At 47.7% G+C, this 23,406-nt stretch overlaps 1 protein-coding gene across 1 annotated transcript; it reads left to right on the top strand.

Annotated features, from left to right (window-relative positions):
• The first annotated feature begins 603 nt into the window (after positions 1 to 603).
• NGB (neuroglobin) lies at positions 604 to 16,268 on the top strand. Its single transcript, XM_066612102.1, has 4 exons — positions 604 to 710; positions 11,874 to 11,985; positions 14,528 to 14,647; positions 16,122 to 16,268. The coding sequence occupies exons 1-4, from the start codon at positions 604 to 606 to the stop codon at positions 16,266 to 16,268; spliced, it is 486 nt and encodes a 161-aa protein (XP_066468199.1).
• The last annotated feature ends 7,138 nt before the right edge of the window (positions 16,269 to 23,406 follow it).

The following is a 23,406-nucleotide window of genomic DNA, read 5'->3' as shown; positions in this document are numbered from 1 at the left end:
GTCCTGACCCACAGTTTGAGAAACACTGCCTGGATTGGTGGGGTGGTGGAAGAGGCGCACTGCTGGGGGGAAACGCAGCCTGCCCAGGCACCCTTGTTAAAGGCGCAAAGGAGGTTTGGAACGCTTGGATGTTCCCAACACGTGTTGGGGCCAGGGGGGAAGGTGCGCCCGGCCTGCAAACGCGGGTTTTGGGACAGGCCCGATGCGCTTCCAAGGGGTGAGGAAGAGGGCAGTGTCGCTTTAAGATCTCCCGCACCCTGCTCTCTTCTTGGGGCTGGGAAGGGGCCGCCGCTCCGATCCTGGCGCAGCAGAGCCCAGTTGGCGCGAAGGGGGGGCCGGCATGGCTGGGGCGCCTCCGCGGGGCAGGGCAGGGCAAGGGGTCTTCCTCCCCGCGGGCGAGCGGCCCCCTCGCAGCTGAGCGCAGCTGCGCCCGCGAGGTGAGCGCCAGTGGCAGGCGCGGGGTTCGCAGCGGCGCCCGTGCCGGAATCGGGGCCACCTGTTACTGGGAGCGAGTCTCGCAGCGCCTCGGCCGGGAAGAGGAGCGGAGCGGAGGGGAGGTCCCCCCCGTGGTCTCCTCCCCTCCTCGCTCCCAGCGCGCGTAAAATGGAGAGCGGAGACGGGCTGGGCAGCGCGGAGCAGCAGCTGATCCGCGAGAGCTGGAGGGGGGTGAGCGGCAGCCCCCTGGAGCACGGCCTCGTCCTCTTCACCAGGTAAGTCGCGGGAGCACGTGCTGCCAGGGCCCGAGCCGAGGACGGGGGGCTCCCCTGCAGGGACTTGGGAGAGGAGGCATCCAACCGGCCGTAGACTCCTCTGCGCCCCGGACTGGCGGATCTCTCGAGGCCCCTGCGCTGGGGGCGACTCGGAGGAGAAACTTTTCCCCTGCCCTGTTCTGGGACTTTGGGGGTTGTGGATCGGTACTGTGAACACGCTTCCGCGGCTTCACACGTTCACGGCACACGTGTGTTTGTGGGGGGGGGAGAGCATCCGTGCAAATCGTCATGTGTGGTTGCACGTGGAGCATGGGTCATACGTGATGAGAAAAGTGTTTCCCCCTCTCCTTCCTTTCCAAAAATCTGCTCATTGGATCCCAGGTCTAAGTGCCTTTTTCTTGGCTAAAATGAAAAGGGTCTCTAGGCTGAAGAAGAGGCTGCCTGGCTGGAACTGAAGCCTCGCCTCGCTCTAGGTGAAAGTGGTTTTTATCCTGGTTTTGGTTATTCTGTGGGGAGGGAAAGAAGCTATTACCTCCCCCCCCCCCCCATGCTGCAGGCTGTGATTTGAGCTAGGGCTTGGCACTGGTACTTGTGGTCAGTGCCACAGATTATCCCAGGAACTTGTGAAGTAAGGAGAGAGTGCAATTAGGCATATAAAGAAAGCCCTTTCCTGATCACTAAGGAACGACAGCTAACCCACGCCCCTCTGAGGTGAGGGGTGAAGGCTCCTGGGGACAGTGGAGCAGAGACAGTTGGGGAGGCAGCAGGCCCATAGCCAGGATTCTAGAGGTGGGGGGGCAACTATTTTTTCAGGGGGTGGCAATTATGTTGGGTATCTATACTGGTGTGCAAAATGAAGGGATCAGTACCGAGAAACATCAAAGACTCGTAACTCCCCCAAATTTCATGAAGAGAAAATATTGGGGGGGGGGGTTATTGAAACATGCATTCATTATCTGTAAAGCAATGTAACAATAATTTGCATAGAATAAATGCATCTCTGCATGCAATGTAAAAAGTACTTGTCTACACAGAAATAACATGCAGCATATCCTTTCATTTTACACAGCAGCACAATATACAGGCTTGCATCCCTGCAAAAGTAAAACATATCACTGCAGTGCAGGAAGTATTTGCTTGTATTGAAAGCCTTTCCTTAGCCAATGACACATTGCTGATGCATTGATACATACTAAAATAAAATTTATTTACTTTACATAAAAGCAAGAGGAAAGATATGCAAGTCAAATACAGTAACGCCATTGGAACACTAGTTTTTTTTACAATATTCATGACTTTTAAAAAGCAAAGTACAGAAGATTTGAATTATTGAATCTACCTAGTATAGCTGAATTCTTCTATCTTTCTGAGGGTTGAATCTCCTTAAAGTGGATTCAGAGTCTGTATCAGAGAGAGACCATGAGCACTACCTTCAGAGCCCAGGTCAACCAGGCGGGTAGATCTTGGCCCCTGCCTGGATTTGGAGTCCAGGTCTACCAGCCAAGTAGACCTGGACTCCTGACTGAGCTTATAGCTTCTGTGGCTATTTGCTGGGTGGGTAAACCTGGGCTCTGACCTGGACTTCGAACCCAGGTCTACCTGCTGTGTAGACTTGTGGTCCCACTTGTGCTGATAGCATCTGTGGACATTTGCTGGGTGGGTAGACCTGGGCTCCCGCCTGGACTTGGAGCCCAGGTCCACCTGCTGGGTATGCCTGGGTTCCCGATTGAGCTGATAGCCTCTGTGGCTATTTGCTGGGCAGGTACAGCAAGGTTCCCACTTGGACTTGTAGACCAGGTCTACCTGCTTGGGTAGACCTGGGCTCCCAATTGAGCGTATAGCCTACATAAGAACATATGAAGATCAGGCCACAGGCCCATCCAGTCCAGCTTCCTGTATCTCACAGTGGCCCATCAAATACTTCATGGAGCACAAAAGACAGCAAGACAAAACCTGCATCCTGGTGCCCTCCCTTGCATCTGGCATTCTCAGGTAGTCTACTTCAAAATCAGGAGCTTGCACATACCTAGCATGACTCTTAACCCATGATGAACTTTTCCTCCAGAAATTTGTCCAATCCCTTCTTAAAAGCATCTAGGTAAGATGCCATCACCACTTCCTATGGCACAGAGTTCCACAGACTAATTACACACTGAGTAAATAAATATTTTCTTTTATCTGTCCTAACTCTCTCAACACTCAGTTTTAGTGGATGTCCCCTGGTTCTGGTGTTATGTGACAGGGACAAGTGTATCTCTTGCTATCCACTCCATCCATGCCCTGCATAATTTTGTAGGTCTCAATCATGTCCTCCTTCAGGCCTCTGGGGCTATTTGGTGAACTTGGAGCCCAGGTCTAACTGCTTGGGTAGACCTGGGCTCCAGATTGAGTTTATAGCCTTTGTAACTATTTTCTTGGTGGGTAGAGCTGGGCTCTCGTTCCAACCAATCTCCTTGGTACCCGCCCAGTCGGTGTTTTCCTGACACCCGATTTTGCTCTCCATCCCGGTGGGTGCCCTTCCCTGCTGGCAGGACAGTTGGAGGGGTATGCACCCATGCCCTCCCTGGGATCCGCCCCTGCTCAGAACCTTTTCCACACTTAAGTTCTTGGTTCTCTTTAGCTCAAATGCTTTCCATGCTTTCTCTACCAGAAAAAGGGTCTCCCCAGTCCCCAAGCAGCAGCCATTAATTTTAAAAATATATATGAAAGGCAAAAACCCCACCATGAAGTCTCCAAACGGAAACGTTTCTCCTTGCAACTCCACAGCAATACCTTGTAGTAATTAGCATGTTCCACAGTTAAAGAAATAGCACCCTTCCCACTCACCCCCCTGCCACTAAAAGTAGAAATCTCTCCCTGCCATCCTTGTAGCTTCTCTTGACCAGCCCTGCTGTCCATGTGCTCTATATGGGGGCTGCGTGACCAGAGGTCATAACTTCCAAGGAGCCCTCCAGGACCCTGTTCTACCCACTCCACAGACATGCACTCCCTCCCATCCCTGCCAGAAGCACCAAGCCCTCTTTCCTCCTGTGCATGAAAAAAGTTGCAGAAAGGGCTTCAAATCATCCCCAACTGACACCTGACTAGACAGAAAGAGGACAGCGTTGGAAAAAATTATGGGGGGGGGGGGCAAACTGCTGGCTTGGGGGGGCAAAACACCTCCTGCCCCCCCCCCCCGCTACAGCCCTGGGAGGCTGTAAGGCAGAGCCTTCCCACTGGATTCCTTCGAAAAGCACTGCCACTGTGTGAGGTGTGCGGTGGGTGGGGAGGCAGGCGAGGCAGAGCCTCCCCACCAGGGTCCTTTGAAAAGTGCCACTACTGTGTGAGGCTTCCAAGCACTCGCAACCCACACACTCTGCACTCCCTTGCTCTGTGCATGGGTTGTGGGTGCCTGTTCACCTCACGTGGTGGTGGTGCTTTTTGAAGGACTCCAGTGGGGAGGCTCTGCCTCACCTGCCTCCCACCCACTGCACATCCCAGCAGTGGAGATCTTAAATGCCAGTTTAAGCCCCAGCAGGACCTTCTGCTTCAGGCATTTGAGCAGATGAGGGTGGACAACTAAGACTGCAGGCCTTTGTGCGCTTTCTTATGAGTGAGTAGTCTGGAACTCACCACCTACTTCTGAGTAAACATGTCTGGGATTGGCCTGCAGGGTTTGATGAGCTGCTTATAATAAAGATCAACGGTGTGGTCCAAAAGAGGGGCCCAGCTCAGAGGGGAAAGGCTTCCTTCTGATGAGCCGTTGCACAGCCACTGTGCGCTCCACAGTCCTCTCGCAAGGGCTCCGATCTGCAAAGTGTATCGGAGTGGCTTCCTAATTGCTTGTGACATGGCAATTGCCAGAGCTGAGCCCAGGCCTGGCCCTTGGGGAGAGGCGCAATTAATTCCAGGATCAGACCTCGGGCAGAGGAAATGGTGCATGTTGAGAGTACAGCTGAACACCCAGCACATTCCATTAACCTCTCAGAAAAGGAGTTGAAGAAGGTCTGGAAAAGCAAATAGGACAGAGTCTCTGGGAAACTGGATTTGTAAATGCAATGGACTTATTTTCCCATCCCTACAAGGTTTTCAAACAAGCTGGAATCATTTCCAGTCCTTGTCTACCCCCGCAATAACCCCACATTGTATAGATGGGACATCTGGGGCCAGCAGGCATGACTTGCTCAGTCTGGATTGAGGGATCTGCAGAGAAGTCGTTCAGGCTAGCCTACAGTGAGGGTAGAACTCACTTCTGCTTTTAAGAAGCAGAATTTGTTGCTCATGTAGATGATGGCTGAGATAATGTCTTATCCTCTCAGAATTTTCAAAAAGCAAGTTCCATCGTGTTTTTCCCCAGCTTCCTTGTTGGGGAAGATCCCCATAAAATAGGTCATAAAAAATAGATAATGTGATATTTGCATACATCCATTACTTTAAACTTGTTTCTCAGCGGCACACAGTAACATCCATTCTGTGAAGAAGAAAGGAAGGCATCACGGTGGAATCCTCATGTAAGGATATGCAAGTTTTGGAACTGATACAAAGCAGCAAATCCGCAAGGCTGGGCTGCATTCATCCGGGTTCTTCAAGAACTCAAATATGAAATTCCTAGAGGTGTTTGCTTCCAAGATGACAGCCTAAGTCTTACTGAACACAATGGGCTTACTGAGTAAATAACACAGTTTTCAAACACCTCTAGAAATTCCTGTAGTATTGACTAAAATTCGTGACTTTAAAATCCATAGCTTTTGGCAGACTGGAAAATGGCCAGTGTGAAATCTGTTTTTAAAATATGATCTAGAGATGTATCCAGGAAATTATAATCCTGTCAGACAAGTCTGTATTATGTAAATTGTTTGGGAAACCATAAGACTAGATTTATTTCCCCTGAACTTACTATGGCATAGCAGGGTATGTTGAGGACTCAGCTCTTTGGCATGGAGTCTCTACAGAGACGCCCTGCTTCACTAATTCTTTTCAATGTGTTGAGAATGTTAATCAACCTTAAGACAGGAGTGATCAAGTGAGTATTGTTTACATGGGTTTTATTCATTTTCAAGACTATTTCTGATTTGTTACCTTCTTAAAGAGCAGAGTCACGGGCTAAGAGCTGGCCTCTCATAAGGATCAGTTACAGAATAACACAAAAATCTTTTTTTTTTTTTTTAAAGTAGATAAAGATGTTTGAATGAATTTTGGATATTTTTGGGGTGTTGAATTAAAAAATGGCATTGGTTTTGCCAGATTAGCTTTAGTGGTATGATGACCAAGGGCATGAGCTGGGAAATTTCCAAATTTCATCTGTGCCATGAACTACTCAGTACTTCTACTAATTCTCAACCCTCCCAGCTCCAGTCTGCAACATAAGACTAACCTACTTTATAAGTGGTTGTAAATATTATTGAGGTGATGCATTTAAGTGCTTTGAACACTCACAAGAAATGCAATATACATCTAATGCTGGCATTATAAAGTATTGTAATTACCAGATTTTGAGGACACAGGTATAGGGGATGGTTGTCTCCATCGTGCCATGAACCTAATGGATTTTTGGTTTGATCCATCAAGGCAGGACTTAGGAAACAATCTCCCTTGTTTCTGTAGCAGACTGGCTTTGGATGAGCATCTTTATGTGTTGTCATCTAAAGTTGAATGTATCTATTTTGTATCTGTGTTTTTAGTAATGGTTTTCATGTGCAAATGGCTTTGTCACTCTTGTGTGATGGATGACACAATTACCCCAACTAATTAAATATGTTTGCTAATGCGGAGGCTTTGCATGAAGCACATGACGCATTTACATACATATGTCTTCTCTTTATGGGGGGACCATATCCACAGATTCACTTATCTGCAGATTGGGTCCGCAGGCCCCCCTGCACACCCCCTGCATGCACCCCTATGGAAGCAATGGGAGCTGAGCATTCCTCGCGTCCGGAGGGTCCTCTGGGCCCAGCAGAGGCTGCGCACATCTGGGGGGTGGGGTGCCATTCCCTGGTATCCATGTTTTCAGTTAATTGGGGGGGAGGTGTTCCAGAATGGAACCCCCATAGATACCACGACTTGTCTATACATCAGCATAAGATGCATGAGCCCCTGCAGAATAATATATGCTCAGTTGAAAGCAGAACCCAGGTTGGCCCATCCATGAGACCAACTGAAACTATCTGTTAGCTAGGGATTGCCCACCTCTGCCTGCCCATTCCCTCTACCCCCCTCCACTTCCTGGATTGGAAAAGGAGGAGGCAGAACAGAAGAAGAACTGTGGAGGAGAAGAGTGATGAATTGGTGCCTCCAGTGCTCTACACACCATAATAATAATAATAACTTTATTTCTACCCCGCCTTTCTCCCCGAAGGGACTCAAGGCGGCTTACAACATATTAAAAACAATTTAAAAAACAAATAAAAACATATTAACACATACTAAAAACAGCAGTCAGAGTAAAAAAAATAGGTAAAAAGAGCATAGAGCAGCAGCAAGTCATAAAAGAATCAGGCCTGTAAAAAAATATTAAAAGATGTTAAAAAGATGTTAAAAGGCCAAGAACTCAGAAGGCCTGTTTAAACAGAAGGGTCTTCAGGCCTTGCCGAAAGGTCTCAAGAGAGGGAGCCATTCTTAAGTCAAGGGGAAGGGAGTTCCATAGCGTTGGTGCCACTACTGAGAAGGCCCTATTTCTTGCAGCCGCCCCACGTACCTCCCTAGGCGGCGGCACTTGTAAAAAGGCCTTCTCTGATGACCTGAGAGGGCGAGCCGGATTGTACGGGAGCAGGCGATCTCTAAGATACCCTGGTCCAGAGCAGTATAGGGCTTTAAAGGTCAATACCAGCACCTTGAATTGGGCCCGGAAACGAATGGGCAGCCAGTGCAGCCGCTGGAGAAGCGGACTGACAGGGTCGAACCGCCTACCTCCAGTAACCACACGGGCCGCTGCATTCTGCACTAGTTGCAGTTTCCGAACCGTCTTCAAGGGCAGCCCCACATAGAGTGCGTTACAGTAATCTAATCTCGATGTCACCGAGGCATGGATCACCGTGGCCAGGTCTGCACGATCCAAGTATGGCCGTAGCTGGCGCACCAGCCAAAGCTGAACAAAGGCCCCCCTAGCCACAGCCGCCACCTGGGAATCCAGGAGCAGCTGCGAGTCCAGGTGGACCCCCAAGCTGCGGACCTGCTCCTTCAGAGGGAGTGCAACCCCATTCAGCGCAAGCCGATAGTCCAGCACCTGCATCGAGGATTTCCTAACCAGGAGAGCCTCTGTCTTATCCGGATTTAATTTCAGCTTGTTAGCCCCCATCCAGATCCTCACTGCCTCCAGACAGCGCTCCAGGTCCTCAACCGCCACCCTGGAGTCTGGAGGAAAGGAGAGATAGAGCTGGGTGTCATCAGCATATTGATGGCACCCCACTCCAAACCCCCGGATGACCTCTCCCAGCGGTTTCATGTAGATGTTAAATAGCATGGGGGACAGAATTGAGCCCTGTGGCACCCCGCACCTCAAGGGCCAGGGTGTCGAACAGGCATCCCCCAGCACCACCATCTGGGACCGACCCTCCAAGCAGGAGCGGAACCACCGCAAAACAGTGCCTCCAGCTCCCAACTCGGCCAATCGGCCCAGAAGGATACCATGGTCGATGGTATCGAAAGCCGCTGAGAGGTCCAGCAGGACCAACAGGGACGCACTCCCCCTGTCCAGTCCCCGGCGTAGGTCATCCACCAAAGCGACCAAGGCGGTTTCCGTCCCAAAGCCCGGCCTGAAGCCAGATTGAAAAGGATCCAGATAATCCGCTTCATCCAAGACCCTCTGGAGTTGGGACGCCACCACCCGCTCAATTACCTTGCCCAGAAACACCAGTCTTCTCCATTCTTCTTCACCACCCTTTTCCAATTCAAGGAGAAGCAAAGGCTGATGCACCACCAGGTAAAGGGGGCAGCAAATTGTATTCTGTCTCAGGCTCCAGGAGGTCTTGGGCTATCCCTGGCAAAACCTAAGAAGAGCCCTGCTGGATCAGGTCAAAGGTTCATCTAGTCCAGCATCTTGCTTCCCTCAATGGCCAGCCAAATGCTCTGGGATGCCCACAAGCAGGACAAAAAGGCCAATGGCCTTTTGCTGAGATTTCTTTTCAGTGGCATCCTGTTTCTGCAGCTGATTCTGAAATTTCATTTTGTCATTGTGGTTAGTAGCCAGTGATGGATTTATTCTCCGTGATTTTGACTATTTCACTCTCTAAGCATGTCGATGAATTCAGACTAGCATGTGGTATACAATATAGATCTCTTGCACCCTTAATAGTTGGGGGGAGATTTGCAATATAAATAGAAAAAAAAATGGTTCTTGGGAGAAGATTAAATCTGTCTAATCAGAGCGAGAGGTGGGTCAAGAGGCCACTGCAGATGACATGTGTGCGTGAAATGCAACTGGCAGTGAAATGTGGATGGGGATTTTGGGCTGTGTCACAGAATGAAGAAGCAGAGTTTATAACTGCAGCAAAGTGTGGAGGGGTTGCAGTCCTCTGAGTGTTACGTTGGTCACTGTGGGTGGTGAGTATTTTGGTATTAAAGGGTGGGTGGGGCACACTGACCTGACTGGAGGGAATTTAGAAAAGAGCAACCCAATGAATCATGACTGTGAAGTCAGGTGCTTGCTGGTATCTTATGCTCTGTGATGCAAGGGCAAGAGAGGCAGTTCAGAGCCTGTGGAGAAGTGTACCAAGTTGTGTTTTTAACTTTTCGGAAGAAGGTTTGATGCTAGTATGCCGAGGTGCTCTCAACTTGTTGCATCCTTAGACCATTCTCCCCTTCAGCTCTTTATCCCTTGACACTGTGAATCCTCTTTACAAACAACCAGTTCCTAACATTCTATCACTGTCCAGCTCTAGCGGTGTAATGTAAGAGCCTGATCAGTGGCATAGCTAAGGGAGGCAGGGGGGTACACTGCCCTGGGTACCACAACTAGAGGGGTTGCCAAACTGCAATACTGACAACAGGCTTGGGGAGGCTGCACTTGGCTGTGGTTTTGCAAAAAACTGGAAGTGCCTTTCTAAAGCCTCTGGGAAGCCTTCCAAGACTCAGGGAGGCTGCCTGAAACTCGGACAACCTCCTGGACACCCCCAAGGGGTGTTCTGGACATCTGGCCCCAGCGGATGCTAACACCTTGTGGGGGGGGGTGTTAAAAGTTTTTTGTGCTCTTGGGTGCCAGATCCCTTAACTGTGGCATTGAGCCTGATAGAGAAACAGCTCTGGAGCACTGGTGTGGTAGCAGGAGGGCACAATGCACCAAGAACGTATTGCATCCCTATCCCATCCGCCACTTTCCTGAAGCTGGTGCTTGGATTGGGAGTGGTGCACACAGTCTACTCAGAAATTATCTTCAGAGAGGAGGACAGGGAATCCCTTGGAATCTACCAAGAATGTTGAGCTAAAGTTGTACCTTGACTAGTTGCCCAGAAATCTAGGATGTATGTCCCCACCTCCCTGTCTTTTCTTAGGAGCACTGCGAGAGACTGAGGAGGAGGAAGTGGCAGCAGTTATAATGGTACAAGGGTTGGCGGGAATGGGAAAAGGGGAAAGATTCGGAAGGGATAGTGGCAGTGGCGTGCCTGGGTGGGGGCAAATGCCCTAGGCCTCAGGCATGGGGGGTGGCATCACAACCCACTCTCCCACCACTGTTCCTTTGCGCAGTTGGAAACCACTCTGACAGTGGCTGCAGGAGCGCAGCCGCTGTTGGTGCGGTTCTGTGCCAATCTGAGGGCCACCTTCTTCCCTTTCTTTAAAGGTGAAGAGAGGAGGGCGGCCCTCAGATCAGCAGGGAACTTCACCAGTGGTGGCTACGCTCCTGCAGCCACTATCAGTGTGGTTCCTGACCACATCTGAGGGCTGCCATCCTCTCCTTCCCTTTAAAGAAGGGGAGGAGATGAGGGTGGCCCTCAGAATGGCTGGGTAGCCAGCCGGAAGCGGTACTTGCCTCCTCCAGTTTTGGAGGTGATGCTTGCCGCTTCTAACTCTGTTGGAGCCTTTCGCACCCTTCCTAAGCGGCACAAAAGGCTCCACTTGAGCTTTTTGGCACTGCTGGAAGCTGTGGCAAGGAGGTGAGAACCACTTTTGGGAGGCAGGTGGTGCTTGCCTTGTAAGCACCACTTCCAGCAGCGCTTCTTCCCTTCTTTCCTTCCCCCTTTATTTGAGGGGGGAAAGGAGGCAGTGGCACAGAATTAATTGTCATAGTGACGTCACTGCAATTACTTCCAGGTTGGGGGGTGGCTAATGGGGATTGTCCCTGGCAGGAAAACTGCCTGGACTGCCACTGCCTGGCAGGAAGCTGTCAGGACTGCCATTGGATGATGGGATGGGTCATAAGGATGAGAATGTTGGGGGAAGGTGTTCTCTGCTTCTCCAAAACATGGTGCTACTTCATTCTTGTCATTCGACAAGCAATTGCCTGATTATATGTATGTAAGTCAATAACTGACTGCCATCTGTGATCATGCTGGACCTTCGGTGCAGTCCTCCCTCTTGCTTCCTTCAAGGGAAATCCAGCAGGACAAAAAGAGGTGGGGAAACGGGTAGAGCTGTGTTGCCCCAACACAATGGAGGGGCCATCCAGAGCTTGGTCTGTCTCTGGTAATCCTCCCCATAAGCAAGGCAGGTGTGAAGGGATAGGCCGAGCTGTGCCAAAGGGTAGAATGATGCTTTGTCTTCTGTTGAATTTTGTTTGTCTTCCTGGAATCAAGCTGGACATGAAAGGAGGTAAATTCTGATGGAGAGAAGATATCCTCTTCTTGCTGGTATAACACAGTTTCTGACTCCTTTTGTGGTTGTCCTTTTTGAGTCCTCTATGTGGAAGCTCTGCAGGAGGAGCTGGTTTGGCTGATGGGATGGAATCAGAGGCCTAACTTGGGCAGAGCCTGAGGGGCACTGGTCCCAGGCAGTACACTGGGGGGGGGGATATGGTTCACCCAGCCTCCACAGGAATAGGAATGGGGCACATGAAGCTGCATAGCAAGCGCCCCACCCACTGGGGAGACCACAGAAGTGATGTCATGAAGTTAAGTGACACCATGATGTCACTGCCCCGGGTGCTGGGGCAGTATGTTACACCTCTGGATGGAATAATTTAATACTATCTGACAAAGAAGTTTTGTTTTTATAGAGATTCAATAAGTATTTGGTGTGTGTCTTGTGTTTTAGGCTTTTTGACTTGGAGCCTGATCTCCTGCCTCTCTTCCAGTACAACTGCAAAAAGTTCTCCACCCCGCAGGAGTGCCTCTCATCACCTGAGTTCCTGGAACACATTAGGAAGGTGAGAGACGTCAGGAAATACACTGTCATGTTGCTTCATTTAGTGCCATGTACGTAAACTCAACATTGTTTTCAGTTATGGAACAGATTGGCCATGGCACCGTGGTTGAAAACTGCTGTTCTAAATTTTGCTTTACACCACTCTTGCCTTTTTGTGTTCTGTTCATCAAGAATGTCAAAAGGTATAATAACTGAAGGCTTTACTCCTACAGCCATGTAGAATGGAGAATGTTCCTTCTGCTCTTTGTTCATGAAATGATGGTTACTTATGTTCTCACCAGCTGAGCTACTTGTAAGTTGATTGAATGGCTACTTTTGTCTAATGGATAACTGTTAGCAATCACTTAAGGATAGAACCTTTTAAAAGTGTGTGAATCTGTCCCCCATGGGGTTGTTACAGTTACCCATTAGACAAGAGCAGCTCCTCAATCTGTTCAGTACAGATCTTTGTACAAATCATGCCTTTTTACAATTAATATAAATCTTTTCACTTAATTAAATCAGGCATGTTTAATCTTATTTTCAATGATAGAAGCGAGCACGCAGGTCAAGTAGCGGCCAAATCTGAGGGTGGGTTAAGAAGAGGTGAAAACTGGCCTGCAGGGATACAGGGGAGTCAGAGAAGATGTTCAGAATCATCTGCCCAGATGAGACACAAATCCACCTAGTCCAGCATTCTGTCTCCAACAGTGGCTAGCCAAATGGCGCTGAAAAACTTATATGCAGGGCATGATGGGTATAGCCATCCCTGCTTGTTTGCCCTGGCATTAGAAGTGAACTCTGACTATAATGGCTCCATGTTTAATGGTCATGACTTAACAGCCAGTGATAGACCTTTCCTTATTGAATTTACCTTAACACTTTAAAACTATCTATACCTGCAGTCCTATATATCAGTGGTTCTTAAATGTTTTAGCACTGGGCAGCAGTGATCCTCCCATAGACGAGATGGGGCAAAAGTCTCAGGCGGCTTTTCAAGCAAGTTGGGGCGGCAACAGCCCGTGGGGGGGTGTCGTCATGGACTTTTGCCCCGGGCATGGGGCTGGGGAGGTCTGCTGCTGGCACTGGGGCCCACTTTTTATAATGACAGTCTGTTGGGACCCACCGGAAGTGATGTCATTATGTTAGAAGTTACGTCATTGCCAGAAGTGACATCATCAAGCAGGAAAATTTTTAACAATCCTAGGTTGCAATCCTACCCATACTTATCCAGGAGTAAGTCCCATTGACTGTCATTGTTAAAAGCATATACAGAGTAGCCTGTTCAAAGTACATATCTGTAACATTTCCCCAAATGCTGTCACATACCCTGATAGCATCAAGTCTAATATATTAAAATAAAAATATTGACATGAATGGGGACCCATCTGAACTGGCTTACCAACCCACCGTTTGAGAAATACTGCTATACATGTTTACTAAGCAGGAAAAGTTGCATTGGACTTCCAGGTACATCTACTTTGGATTTGAATTTGGACTTCTTTGTTTTCTTTTGGAAAAAGAAACAAGCACATCACATAGTTTTGTTTAGGATGGGGAGAGGAGTAGCGTGGTGCTGAGAGCTGAATGTAGAATTAACTGATTAATGGCTTATTGCAGTGGTTGTCAAACTCTCTAGGAGAGTTTGCACCACTGTAAGTCCTTGTGGGGGGGAGGGGGGAGGCAATGGGGCGTGGGGGAAGGCGGCGATGCAGTCCCCAGCATCGTGCCACTCAGGAGGGCTGCAGGGACTGGGTTGCCCTCACCTGTCCCTGCAGCAGCCTGTCGGGGGTGTGGGGAGCCTTGCGCGAGCGTCTGCAGGGCTCCCCAGCTAGTTAGAAGCGGAGCGATTGCGCTCTACTTCTGGTTTTGTGGAAGTGGAGCGCAATCACTCCACTTTCACTTCTGAAGACCTGGGGAGCCCTGCAGACGCTCGCGCAAGGCTCTCCACACCCCTGACAGGCTGCTGCAGGGACTGGTGAGGGCAACCCAGTCCCTGCAGCCCTCCTGAGGGGTGCAATCCTGGGAATCACATCAATACCTCCTCCCTGCCTCCCCCCTGCCCCTTAAGGGGAAAGAGCCCAAGGCCCTCAGGCGACACCCCAGTCTGAAAACCACTGGCTTATTGCAATATCAGTCTGTCATGTGTGGATTTTTTGTTCATGCATGGGGAATACATATGGAAACCACTTGCAGATGGTATGCGCAATAATTAGCACATGCAATGGACATATGTGGCAAAGTGCAGTTTCTTTGCCTTGAACTGCAGCCGAATACATGTGTGGCAATGTACTGGAAGAGTTTTGCCTGTGTGAAGCTGCCTGTTGCACATGAAATCTGTAACTGCTGAAAAGGAACCTAAATAGCAGAGTGGCTGCAATGTGTATTGAAATGGAGATCTCTTATTGTCAAGCATATTCTAACTGGGCTTATGGAGATGTACAGCACAAGCTGTTCCGTGCCTGCTGCAACATTTGCACAGGGCTTTTGGAGAAGCTTGCTCTGTTCTGTAAGGGGTCCCCAGTGTCTTTTTTTTTTTGTTTGTTATCTTGTCTGCCTGACAGGTGATGCTGGTAATAGATGCAGCTGTGACCCATCTGGAGAACTTGCACTGTCTGGAGGAATACCTTGGCAACTTGGGCAAGAAACACCAGGCAGTTGGTGTGAAAGTGGAGTCCTTTTCGGTAAGTCTCTTCCCTGAGGGGCTTGCAATATAGATATAGACACAAATGAGATCACAGAAGATGGAAAGGGATAAGCAGCTGTTGATCTTTCTGACAGAGAAAACCCATAGCCTTTCCTCTGCTGGTGTGTGGGGGTATATTAATAATAATAATAAAAATAAATAAATAAATAAACAAACTAACCATGGAGAAATGACAAGGGTTTCAAAGTTTGCTATTAGAGTTCTGGGGCTGGTGGAATAAAAGTGCAAACTCAATAGAACAGTTTAACTGAGTGGTAGGTAGGTCAGATGCCTGCTATCCTGTCTCTGGTTATGTCAGTGGTTCTCAAACTGGTGGGTCACGACCCACCAGTTCATGTAAAGCTTCTCCTGTCCCTTTAAGGGGTGGGGGAAGAAGAGAGGCAGGAAGTGATCCCCAGGATCATGTCGTGAAGGAGGGGTGCTTGCACTTACATTTATGTAGTTAGAGTGGCTGGAGGCTACAGGAGGTATGAGCAGTCCTACACAGCTCTCTGCAGGTTTTCCCGAGGCTTGGAATGTTCAAATGGAGACATTGCAAAGCACTTCCCGTTTCCAGGAGGTTCTTTGCGATGTCTCCATTTGAACATTCCAAGCCTGCGCAGACCTCCCTGCACCTCCCGAAGCCTCCAGCAGCTCTAACTACATAAATGTAAGTGCAAGCACTCCCCCCCCTTTGCCCCCTTTAGCGATGCAACCCTGGGGATTGCATAGCTGCCCTTGCCCCTCCCCGCAAAGACTTACTGAGGGAATAAAATTTCCTCAAAGTTTGAGAACCACTGGGTTATGTTTCTAGTCAAAGCTGCCAGGGACAAAGTATGGATACACTGAATATTGGGTAAGAGCTGGGGGGGGGGGGCTTTCCACTTGAGAATAGATAGGCATTGAGACTTTCACCAGAGCTTTAGTTTCTCCTCCCATATGATTACTGTAATTCAGTAGTTCCCACAGTAGTAGGGAGTCATGGCACCCTACAGCCTCTTTTTCCTGGCTCAGCCAGGGTGCTGCCAACTTGAATCTCCTGAAATCCCATAAAATCCAAGATGGTAGTGCCCAAATATAAGGAGATTTTGCAAAATCCAAGATGGCAGCACCTGGGAGAACAGGTAGGAGGGGCCACTGGGGACATCCCATGGTGCCCCTGTGAGTGCACCACGGGCATTGCAACACCCTCTTTAGGAACCCCAGACATAATCCATTGTGGAACACTTAAAATGGAAGCATTTTTCATTGAGAGGGCAACTGCATGTGGACTTCTTGAGATCTTTGGGATGGGTATTTCAAGAATGGTTATTCTGTTTCTGGGGCTTTGTGAAAGAAGGAGGATTTCGCTGTGAAGGCTGTGATGGAGAAAAGGAGTCATCCTGGGGTATCCGGAGGCTGATACGTCATGTTTGCCCTAAAGCTTCAATCTGTTTGGACACTCACTTTTTCTCCCTGTTTCTGGTTTGCAGGCTGTAGGGGAATCCTTGCTGTATATGCTGGAAAAATATCATGGTCCTGCCTTCAACTTGAACACGCGCAAAGCTTGGACCAAGCTGTACAGCATTGTGGTGAAAGCCATGAGCAGTGGCTGGGCTGTTTCCAGAACGGTGGAATAGACCTGCACCAGGATCAGGACCAGACCTGCTTCGGCAAGCTCCCTTTTCCAGCTCCGTATATTTCAGCGTAATCTCTCAACAGCTCTCCCTCTATCTCTCTCATTTACTTTCACATTCCCCATCCCTTTTGTGATAATGTGACAATGCTCCCAAATCTCAATGTAGCAGTTCCATGTATCTGTCTGAAGGGGGCAGAGGAGAGCCGGTCTGAAACTGTAACTAGTAGAGATGTTAACTGCAGTAGCTTTCTCCCCAAAAGGCTTGTTCTAGGTCTTTATTCCTCATCTTCTTACAAAGAGTAATTACATGGATCTCTTACATGCCAGCCATTCCCTTAGGATAGAGAGCCTGAGATTGTTTTCAGTGAAGTTAATCAACAGTGTGGGCATTTCCTTAGGATTATCCAAGCAGGATGGCTTTTCAAAAAGTGGGTTAATTCTACCAGAAGGCTTTTTCTTAGTACATCTGAGCTGCTGCGAGCTGGCTGAATTTTGAAGTGCCTGGCCACAAGATGGAACTTGAAAGTCAATGGGAAAGCAGCAGCTGCCAGTTCCTTTTGTGTGAAAATAAAATTTTGTAGTCAAATTAGTAACAGATGCAGTTTTGTCCTGGACAAAGCTTTCAGAATGTATCCTGGCTTCTGGCCAAAGAGAGTGACTGTGGTATAAAATCAATTTTGGGGCAACAGGGGGATGTACATATGTTGTTCCTCTTTTCCGTTTTTCTCCAGGCATTTCTGGATGGCCTTCCAGATGCTGTCCAAACAGAATCCACTTGGCTTTTTGTCTGAGTTTTTAGAAGTAACTTTTTAGCCCTTGTTGTTCTGGAGGCCATCTTGAAAGTTGGAAATTTTGTCTACCCTTTGGTGTCATGAATGTGCATTTTAAAGTATTGTCTCTCTTTTGGCTGCTTTCAGGGGCAGTGAAGCCTGCAGCATAGGGTAGGACAAGGAATGATCAGAGTGTTTGAGAAAGCAGAGTTTGTGTTATTGGGGGAGATGTATAATCTCTATGACTGAATGGATAGGCTTCTGTGATGCTTCCACTTCCACCAAAGCCCCACAGTCACTACTGGTAGAACTAGTGACAAACTGTTCTTTGGGTCACTCACTCGCTGCCTGTCTGCTTGTATTTTGCACACTGTTGATTGACTGTAAGTTCTAGTGGTGGTATCTGTTAATTTCATTGGATGTGTGAGACTGCATCCTTTAGGGGACTTAAGCGTGGGTAAGCCTCTAGGCCAGTGATTTTCAACCTTTTTTTGTTTCATGGCACACTTGACAAGGTACTAAAATAGTCAAGGCACACCATCGGTTTTTGGACAATTGACAAGGCACACCATGCTGTTGGTGGAGGGGGCTCACTTCCCCCAATGGCCCTACTAATAAATGACTTTCCATCAAACTCCTGTAGCACACCTGCAGACTATTCGCGGTACACTGGTGTGCCACGGCACAGTGGTTGAAAATGGCTGCTCTAGGCAATGTGCAAGCAATTATCCACTCCTGATTATGCATTTTCTTCATGTGTGAGGAGACTTGCTTTTGTGTGTCAAAACTGTCTAGAGATCTTTTATGTGTTGGGATGGTTTAGTGTTGCATTAAAAGTATTGTTTGTGAGACGTTCTGCCTCTCTCTTTCTATTTTGCATTGTTTGTTTCTGAATCTCTTTCACATTGCTGGCCAGTCCAGGAAGTGTTCTGAAAATGTTGCATTGAGCAGCCAGGTGGAGGGAAGCTGTGAATTGATGAGAGGTGCCTGCACTCTGTATCTTTCTGCTGCTCCCCTTTGGCTTGCCATCCAGGAGTTGCTTGAAAGATTGGAACATCCACAGTCAACCTCTTCACCGAACACCACTGGAGGAAGGGGAGGGAGCTGCCATTATCACCCCATTCCAACACTTCACCCATTTGGCTGCTGATAAAAGCAGCCAAATGCTCTGCTCTTCCTGTTTATTTGAAACGGATGGCCAGAAGCAGGAGATGGCACTGGACCTGGAGGGAAGGGGTGAATGGGAAGAGGACCACACCCTTCCATGCTGTGCTGCACCTTTGGATCACCCCACTCCCTCCTCCTAGCTAGGTGGAGGTGGCCAAAGCAGGGGTGGTAGATTTTGTGTGCTGCTTCAGTTGTGGCTTGGCCTTCAACGGGTTGTGCTCTGTCATGTCCATTCACTCCAAAACAGCCTAGGGACAGTTTCTTGGAGACATGTCAAAAATTGCACAATGAGATCTGACACAGAGTGGAAAGAGTGTCCCCCAGCACTGATCTGGTGTCTAAAATTTTCATAAAGATTGGATTAATGAGGCAATTTTTGGAATTAAGGCTGCAAATCAAGCTTCAGCTTTTTTTTTTTTTTAACTTTGTATTTTTCTTTGGCTCCCCCTCTGCAGAATTTTGCTTCAGTTGTTAGTCAATCTAGTTGACACATTCACATTCTGGAACTGGAAGAGATTTTAAAGTCGATGTCCTTGACATCTGTCCATCATGGAAATGCAGGCACTTATGACGTTGATGTTCTTTATCTGTTCAGCAGGAGCTGAATCCCTTATTAGGTTACAGCATGAGCAGAAAACCCCAGAAGCCTCATGAGATCCAAACTTCTTGATATCATGGGTTGAATAGAATGTGACATTTTGTGATGTGAGACATCTGTAGTGGGGTGCAGGGGCTTCACCCACTTCAGACTTTTATCACACCTGCAAATTCCTTCTTTTTCCATTTTTTTTTCTCCAGCCTCCTCCACACACATCCTTGAGTTCTTGGGACTGGGATAATTTCTCTCTCACAGACACACAGTTAAGCTTGGAGGGGACAAAGACAATAGCAGGCAGCCCGGCATAATGGCAGGTCCCGAAAGGCCAGTTTTAGTTCATTGGCCAACAGGAAGACTACACTGCAATAGCTGAATCCAGAAAAAAGTGAGATCTTTTAATGGCCACACACAATTAGGTTCTTTGCTTGTTACTAGAAGTGAATTTTCTTTCCCCATTCTGTCAACTGTGTTCAGTATGTTCATTTAGTACTAATTGAGATAAGAGAGCTCCCCACTGATTCCTCCAGATAATTTTTTGCAGGGCTTGGTATCTTCCTTGTTTCTACATGCTGCCAAGTCCCCTGATATTATCCACATGTAAGAGCAACACAGTAGGTCAGAGCCACTGCAGTTTGAAGTAATCAAACAATACATGAGAAGATAAGCCAGTTTCTGGGTTGTCTCAGTTCAGACTGCAGATGGGGACTTGTGTCACTGAATGGTCCCCCCTTTTTGGTGCATTATCCAATAATGGATAATTTAGCCATTATCTTGGTTTGGGTTTTCTGGGTGGGTTTGACCACTTTGATTGGCCTCCTCAGAACACTCGGGTCTCTTCCTTTGTTTTCAGATGAAGCCCTTTTCATCTGAGGAGGCCTTTGCCCAAGGCTATTTACAGGACCAGCCCAAGACTTCCTGGTGCAATCAGTGAGTGCCAAATGCTGCCCCTACTACCTGGTGACCTTCTAGCCTCTGCTCTTCTCACTCGCTGGATTGGAAAAGGAGGAGAGTGGTGAGCTAGAGTGTCTGATGCTTTAGCGTACCATTTTCTTCCCCTCCACCTCTTCACATTCCAATCCTGGAGCAGGAAGGAAGAGGAACAGTGGAGGCAAGTGGGGAGATGGATGTCAGCACTCCTCCATCAATCTGCTGCCTGAGGCCTCCATCGGCCTCATGAATTGGCTGGCCCTGGATATCTAGGGCTTCTATTTCCATTCCATTGTTAGCCATGCCATCTATATTAAAATAATGATCCTGACAGCAGCAAGCTCACTTCTCACTTTATGGGAGCTCCAATTTCCATGGTAACAGCAGCAGGAGTTTGCAAGGCAGATGGTTGCCTACAACAGCAGCAGCAGGTAGTCTTTTCTTATTGCCAGAGTGTGCTGGGGACTGACATTCAAGATGGGAACAAGGTCACTGGGGGTACACCAATTATTACTGAGACTGGTGGGGAAGTGGCTAAACCAAGGGCCTGTTGTGACTGCAAGCTATTTCAACCAGACTGTCTTCTGAGAACAAGGAACTGGAATTGAGGTGTTGATGGGGTCCTTGGAAATGACATTCAGAGTCTTTCATTGTTCTGTGCTCGTTCACTCTTCCTGTGTTGTGTTTATTACAGGCTGTTGTCACAAGACACTCTGCTGGTCTTGGCCCATTAGGTTGTTCTTCATTCTGTCTGCTAATGCGCGATGACACAACTGTGCCTATTGGGTGATAACTTGGTTGTGTGAAGTGACCATCATAGAGCAGCATTTTAATAATGCTGCACTCATCATTGGAGATCAGCTTTATGGAGTAATTATATTTATCACTTGAAAACTACAGTACTATTTTGTTTGGGTAAATGGTTGTCCAGTTTCACCTCATAAGAATAATCTGTTGCTTTAAATGGGATGATGATGAATGCAAAACTTTAACTTGGTTGGAGTCGGCATGTAGGTCTATTTCTGCTAGAGCCACCACGAAGCCAGGTGGATGGGATCCCTAAATGGTAATGATCTATTTAGGTCTTTAAAGCTGTTCTGAATAGTGTTGATTTTTAAGCTGCTGCTACCTAGTTTGCAACTCATAAGAACGGTCCCACTGGATCAGGCCATAGGCCCATCTAGTCCAGCTTCCTGTATCTCACAGTGGCCCACCAAACGCCCCAGGGAGCACACCAGACAACAAGAGACAACTCTTCAGGTATAAGTTATTTTCAGAACTGAATATGGCAGGTTCCATATCCCCACTCCCCAAATCAGTGATGGCCAGCTTGCACTTCATGAGCCAACCTGGTTGATATCATGATTTTATCTGGCCTCCACCAAACATAACCACAGTGTGGTGTAGTTTGCTTTCACCAATCATGAGGCACAAAGTAGAGCTTTGCAACTTCTCCAGGGATGAGGAAGCACCCACGTTCTCCCAGGCTGAATTTGACAAGGCAGGACTTTATTTTGGTGTGTGGTGCATCAGCCTTTGGGATTCTATTGTACAGAATATCCCAGGCTCTGTCCCCAGTTCTTGCTCTTCCCATTTGTTAGAGAAAATCTACTTCTTGTGTTTGAGGGTCTGTTCTGGAAGCATATGAGTTGTCACTTTGCCAATGCCAAGCAGGTGTGGGTTTAGCCAGTACCCTAATGGGAGACTACCTGGGAATCTCATGTACACTAACTTGCATAGGAAAAGGTGGAATATAAATATAATGAATTTTTGTTCTCCCTCTGTCTGGAAAGAAACTGGGGCAAGCAAGCAAGCATTATAAGATGTGTCCTGAGGACACTTTTTGTCAGTCAAGAGGTGCTCCAGATGACAGATCTCAATCCACTTTGCATTAGAAAAAAAACAACAGAATGGATAATGTTGCACTCTTGGCTAGCTACAGTCCTGGTTGTCCAACTGCATGTTGAGCAACAACCGGTGATGGGTTGTGCAGCTTGTTGTCACAGTTGTGCCAAATCTTGATGTAGTTGGTGGGGTTGGTATTTGTGCCAAATCCTGATGGGTTGGTGATGCAACCAACCAACTGATGTGGTCATATGCAAAATTAATTGGGACTTGTCAACCACATGGGCATCCTGCCTATCAGACCAGTTTACAGGCAACTGGGATGTCCTTGGACAACAAAAGTTGTGGAAACTACATGTGCTAGACATTTGGCTGGTCTGCAGACTTGGTGAAGGATTGCATTTTGGTGGAAATCTTTCCTTTGTACTATGCCTTTTTATTGTTTTAATGTAGTTAATATGTTGCTAGTGCCTTTCCACTTAGGGAGACTTAAGGCAGCCCCCAACAGGGATATCATATGCAGGAGGTGTCATACCTTTCAGCCTGGAACTTACTAATTATACTATTATAACTTACTATTATAGAGTTACATGGCAGAACAATTTCACAGCAAGTCCCTAAGGCTGGCATCCAGGTAGGTACATGGTACTTCACCTGAGACATGCTCTTCCTTCCAGCACTATTGGGATTATTGTCATTATTGGGACAGTGGAAAGCTTCTTCTCAGACAGCTATAAGTGTATTTTTATGTGTATTTTGATCTGAATCCCTGTCCCCTTCCTTTCCAATTTTTACAGCATGAATGACTCTAGGTGGGTAGTAGATCAAGTTGTTGAGGTGATGGATAATGGCAGCATATTCTTGAATCTCTGTTTGCTGAGTTGCTTTGCCCCCAAGAAAGACTGATGGTCAGAACATATTGGGCATTACACGTGGAATAAATGATTGCTTTCCGATGCCAACTTGAGGATCAATCTTTCATTCTTCTGATAATGGTAGGAGCTGAATAAAACACCCTCTTCCTTCTCCATGAGCTTTATGCCTCTCCAGGGGTCTTACCATAGACATTCCCCTTTGCCACTCTGAATCTTGTCTTATTGATAATCCATTTGGGCGAGGAAGCCAGATCACCTTTCCCTTGACTCAAGGAAGCTAATTGGGAAATTTCCTATCAATGCTACAGACAAGAATCACACTGAAACAGTCTTTGCCTGAGATTTCCTCAAAGAACTCTAGAAATCTTCATTTTGTGAGGATGTAGAGAATTTTTGGTATGGCTCCTCCTAGAATTACAATTTCCAGAGTTCTCTGGTCATGTCACTCAAACTGGTTTGGAACAGGTCCATATTTGTAAAATAGAATACTTAATTACTCTCTAAACATTAGTAAGTGCGTATTGCTAGCTTCTTCCAAGCCTGTCTTGACAGCACCTTTTCCCAGTCCTGATTCTTTCACCATCTCTTCCTCCTCCACTTCAGAATACACAGGAACAAAGATCCCCCTTTTAAAAATGCTACCTTTTATTTTTTTTTCCAGTCTGCTAAAGAACCTGCTTAGGCACAGCTTAAGTTCAGTGATGTCAATAGTCCCAAACAAGTTTAAACCCAAATACTGTAGTTCAGATTATTTTTGCTATTTGTTCAGCTTGTCCAGTCAGATGTAACTCTTCCAGCAGAGCACAAGAGGAACTGGTGGTATGGGAAAATACATGGACCCAGTCCTGCAGCTGCTGCTGTAAGCCAAGTGAAGGAGTATTTATAGGGGAAGATAGGCGTGCTTTACCACTTTCACCCCACTAATTCTCCCCTGCAAATGCGCCTTCACTGCCTCTC

Source organism: Tiliqua scincoides, chromosome 1 (assembly GCF_035046505.1).
Source record: "Tiliqua scincoides isolate rTilSci1 chromosome 1, rTilSci1.hap2, whole genome shotgun sequence".
NCBI classification, from domain to species: Eukaryota; Metazoa; Chordata; class Lepidosauria; order Squamata; family Scincidae; genus Tiliqua; species Tiliqua scincoides.
Note: the sequence above shows the minus strand (reverse complement) of the source record. Positions and strands in the feature narration are given on the sequence as shown.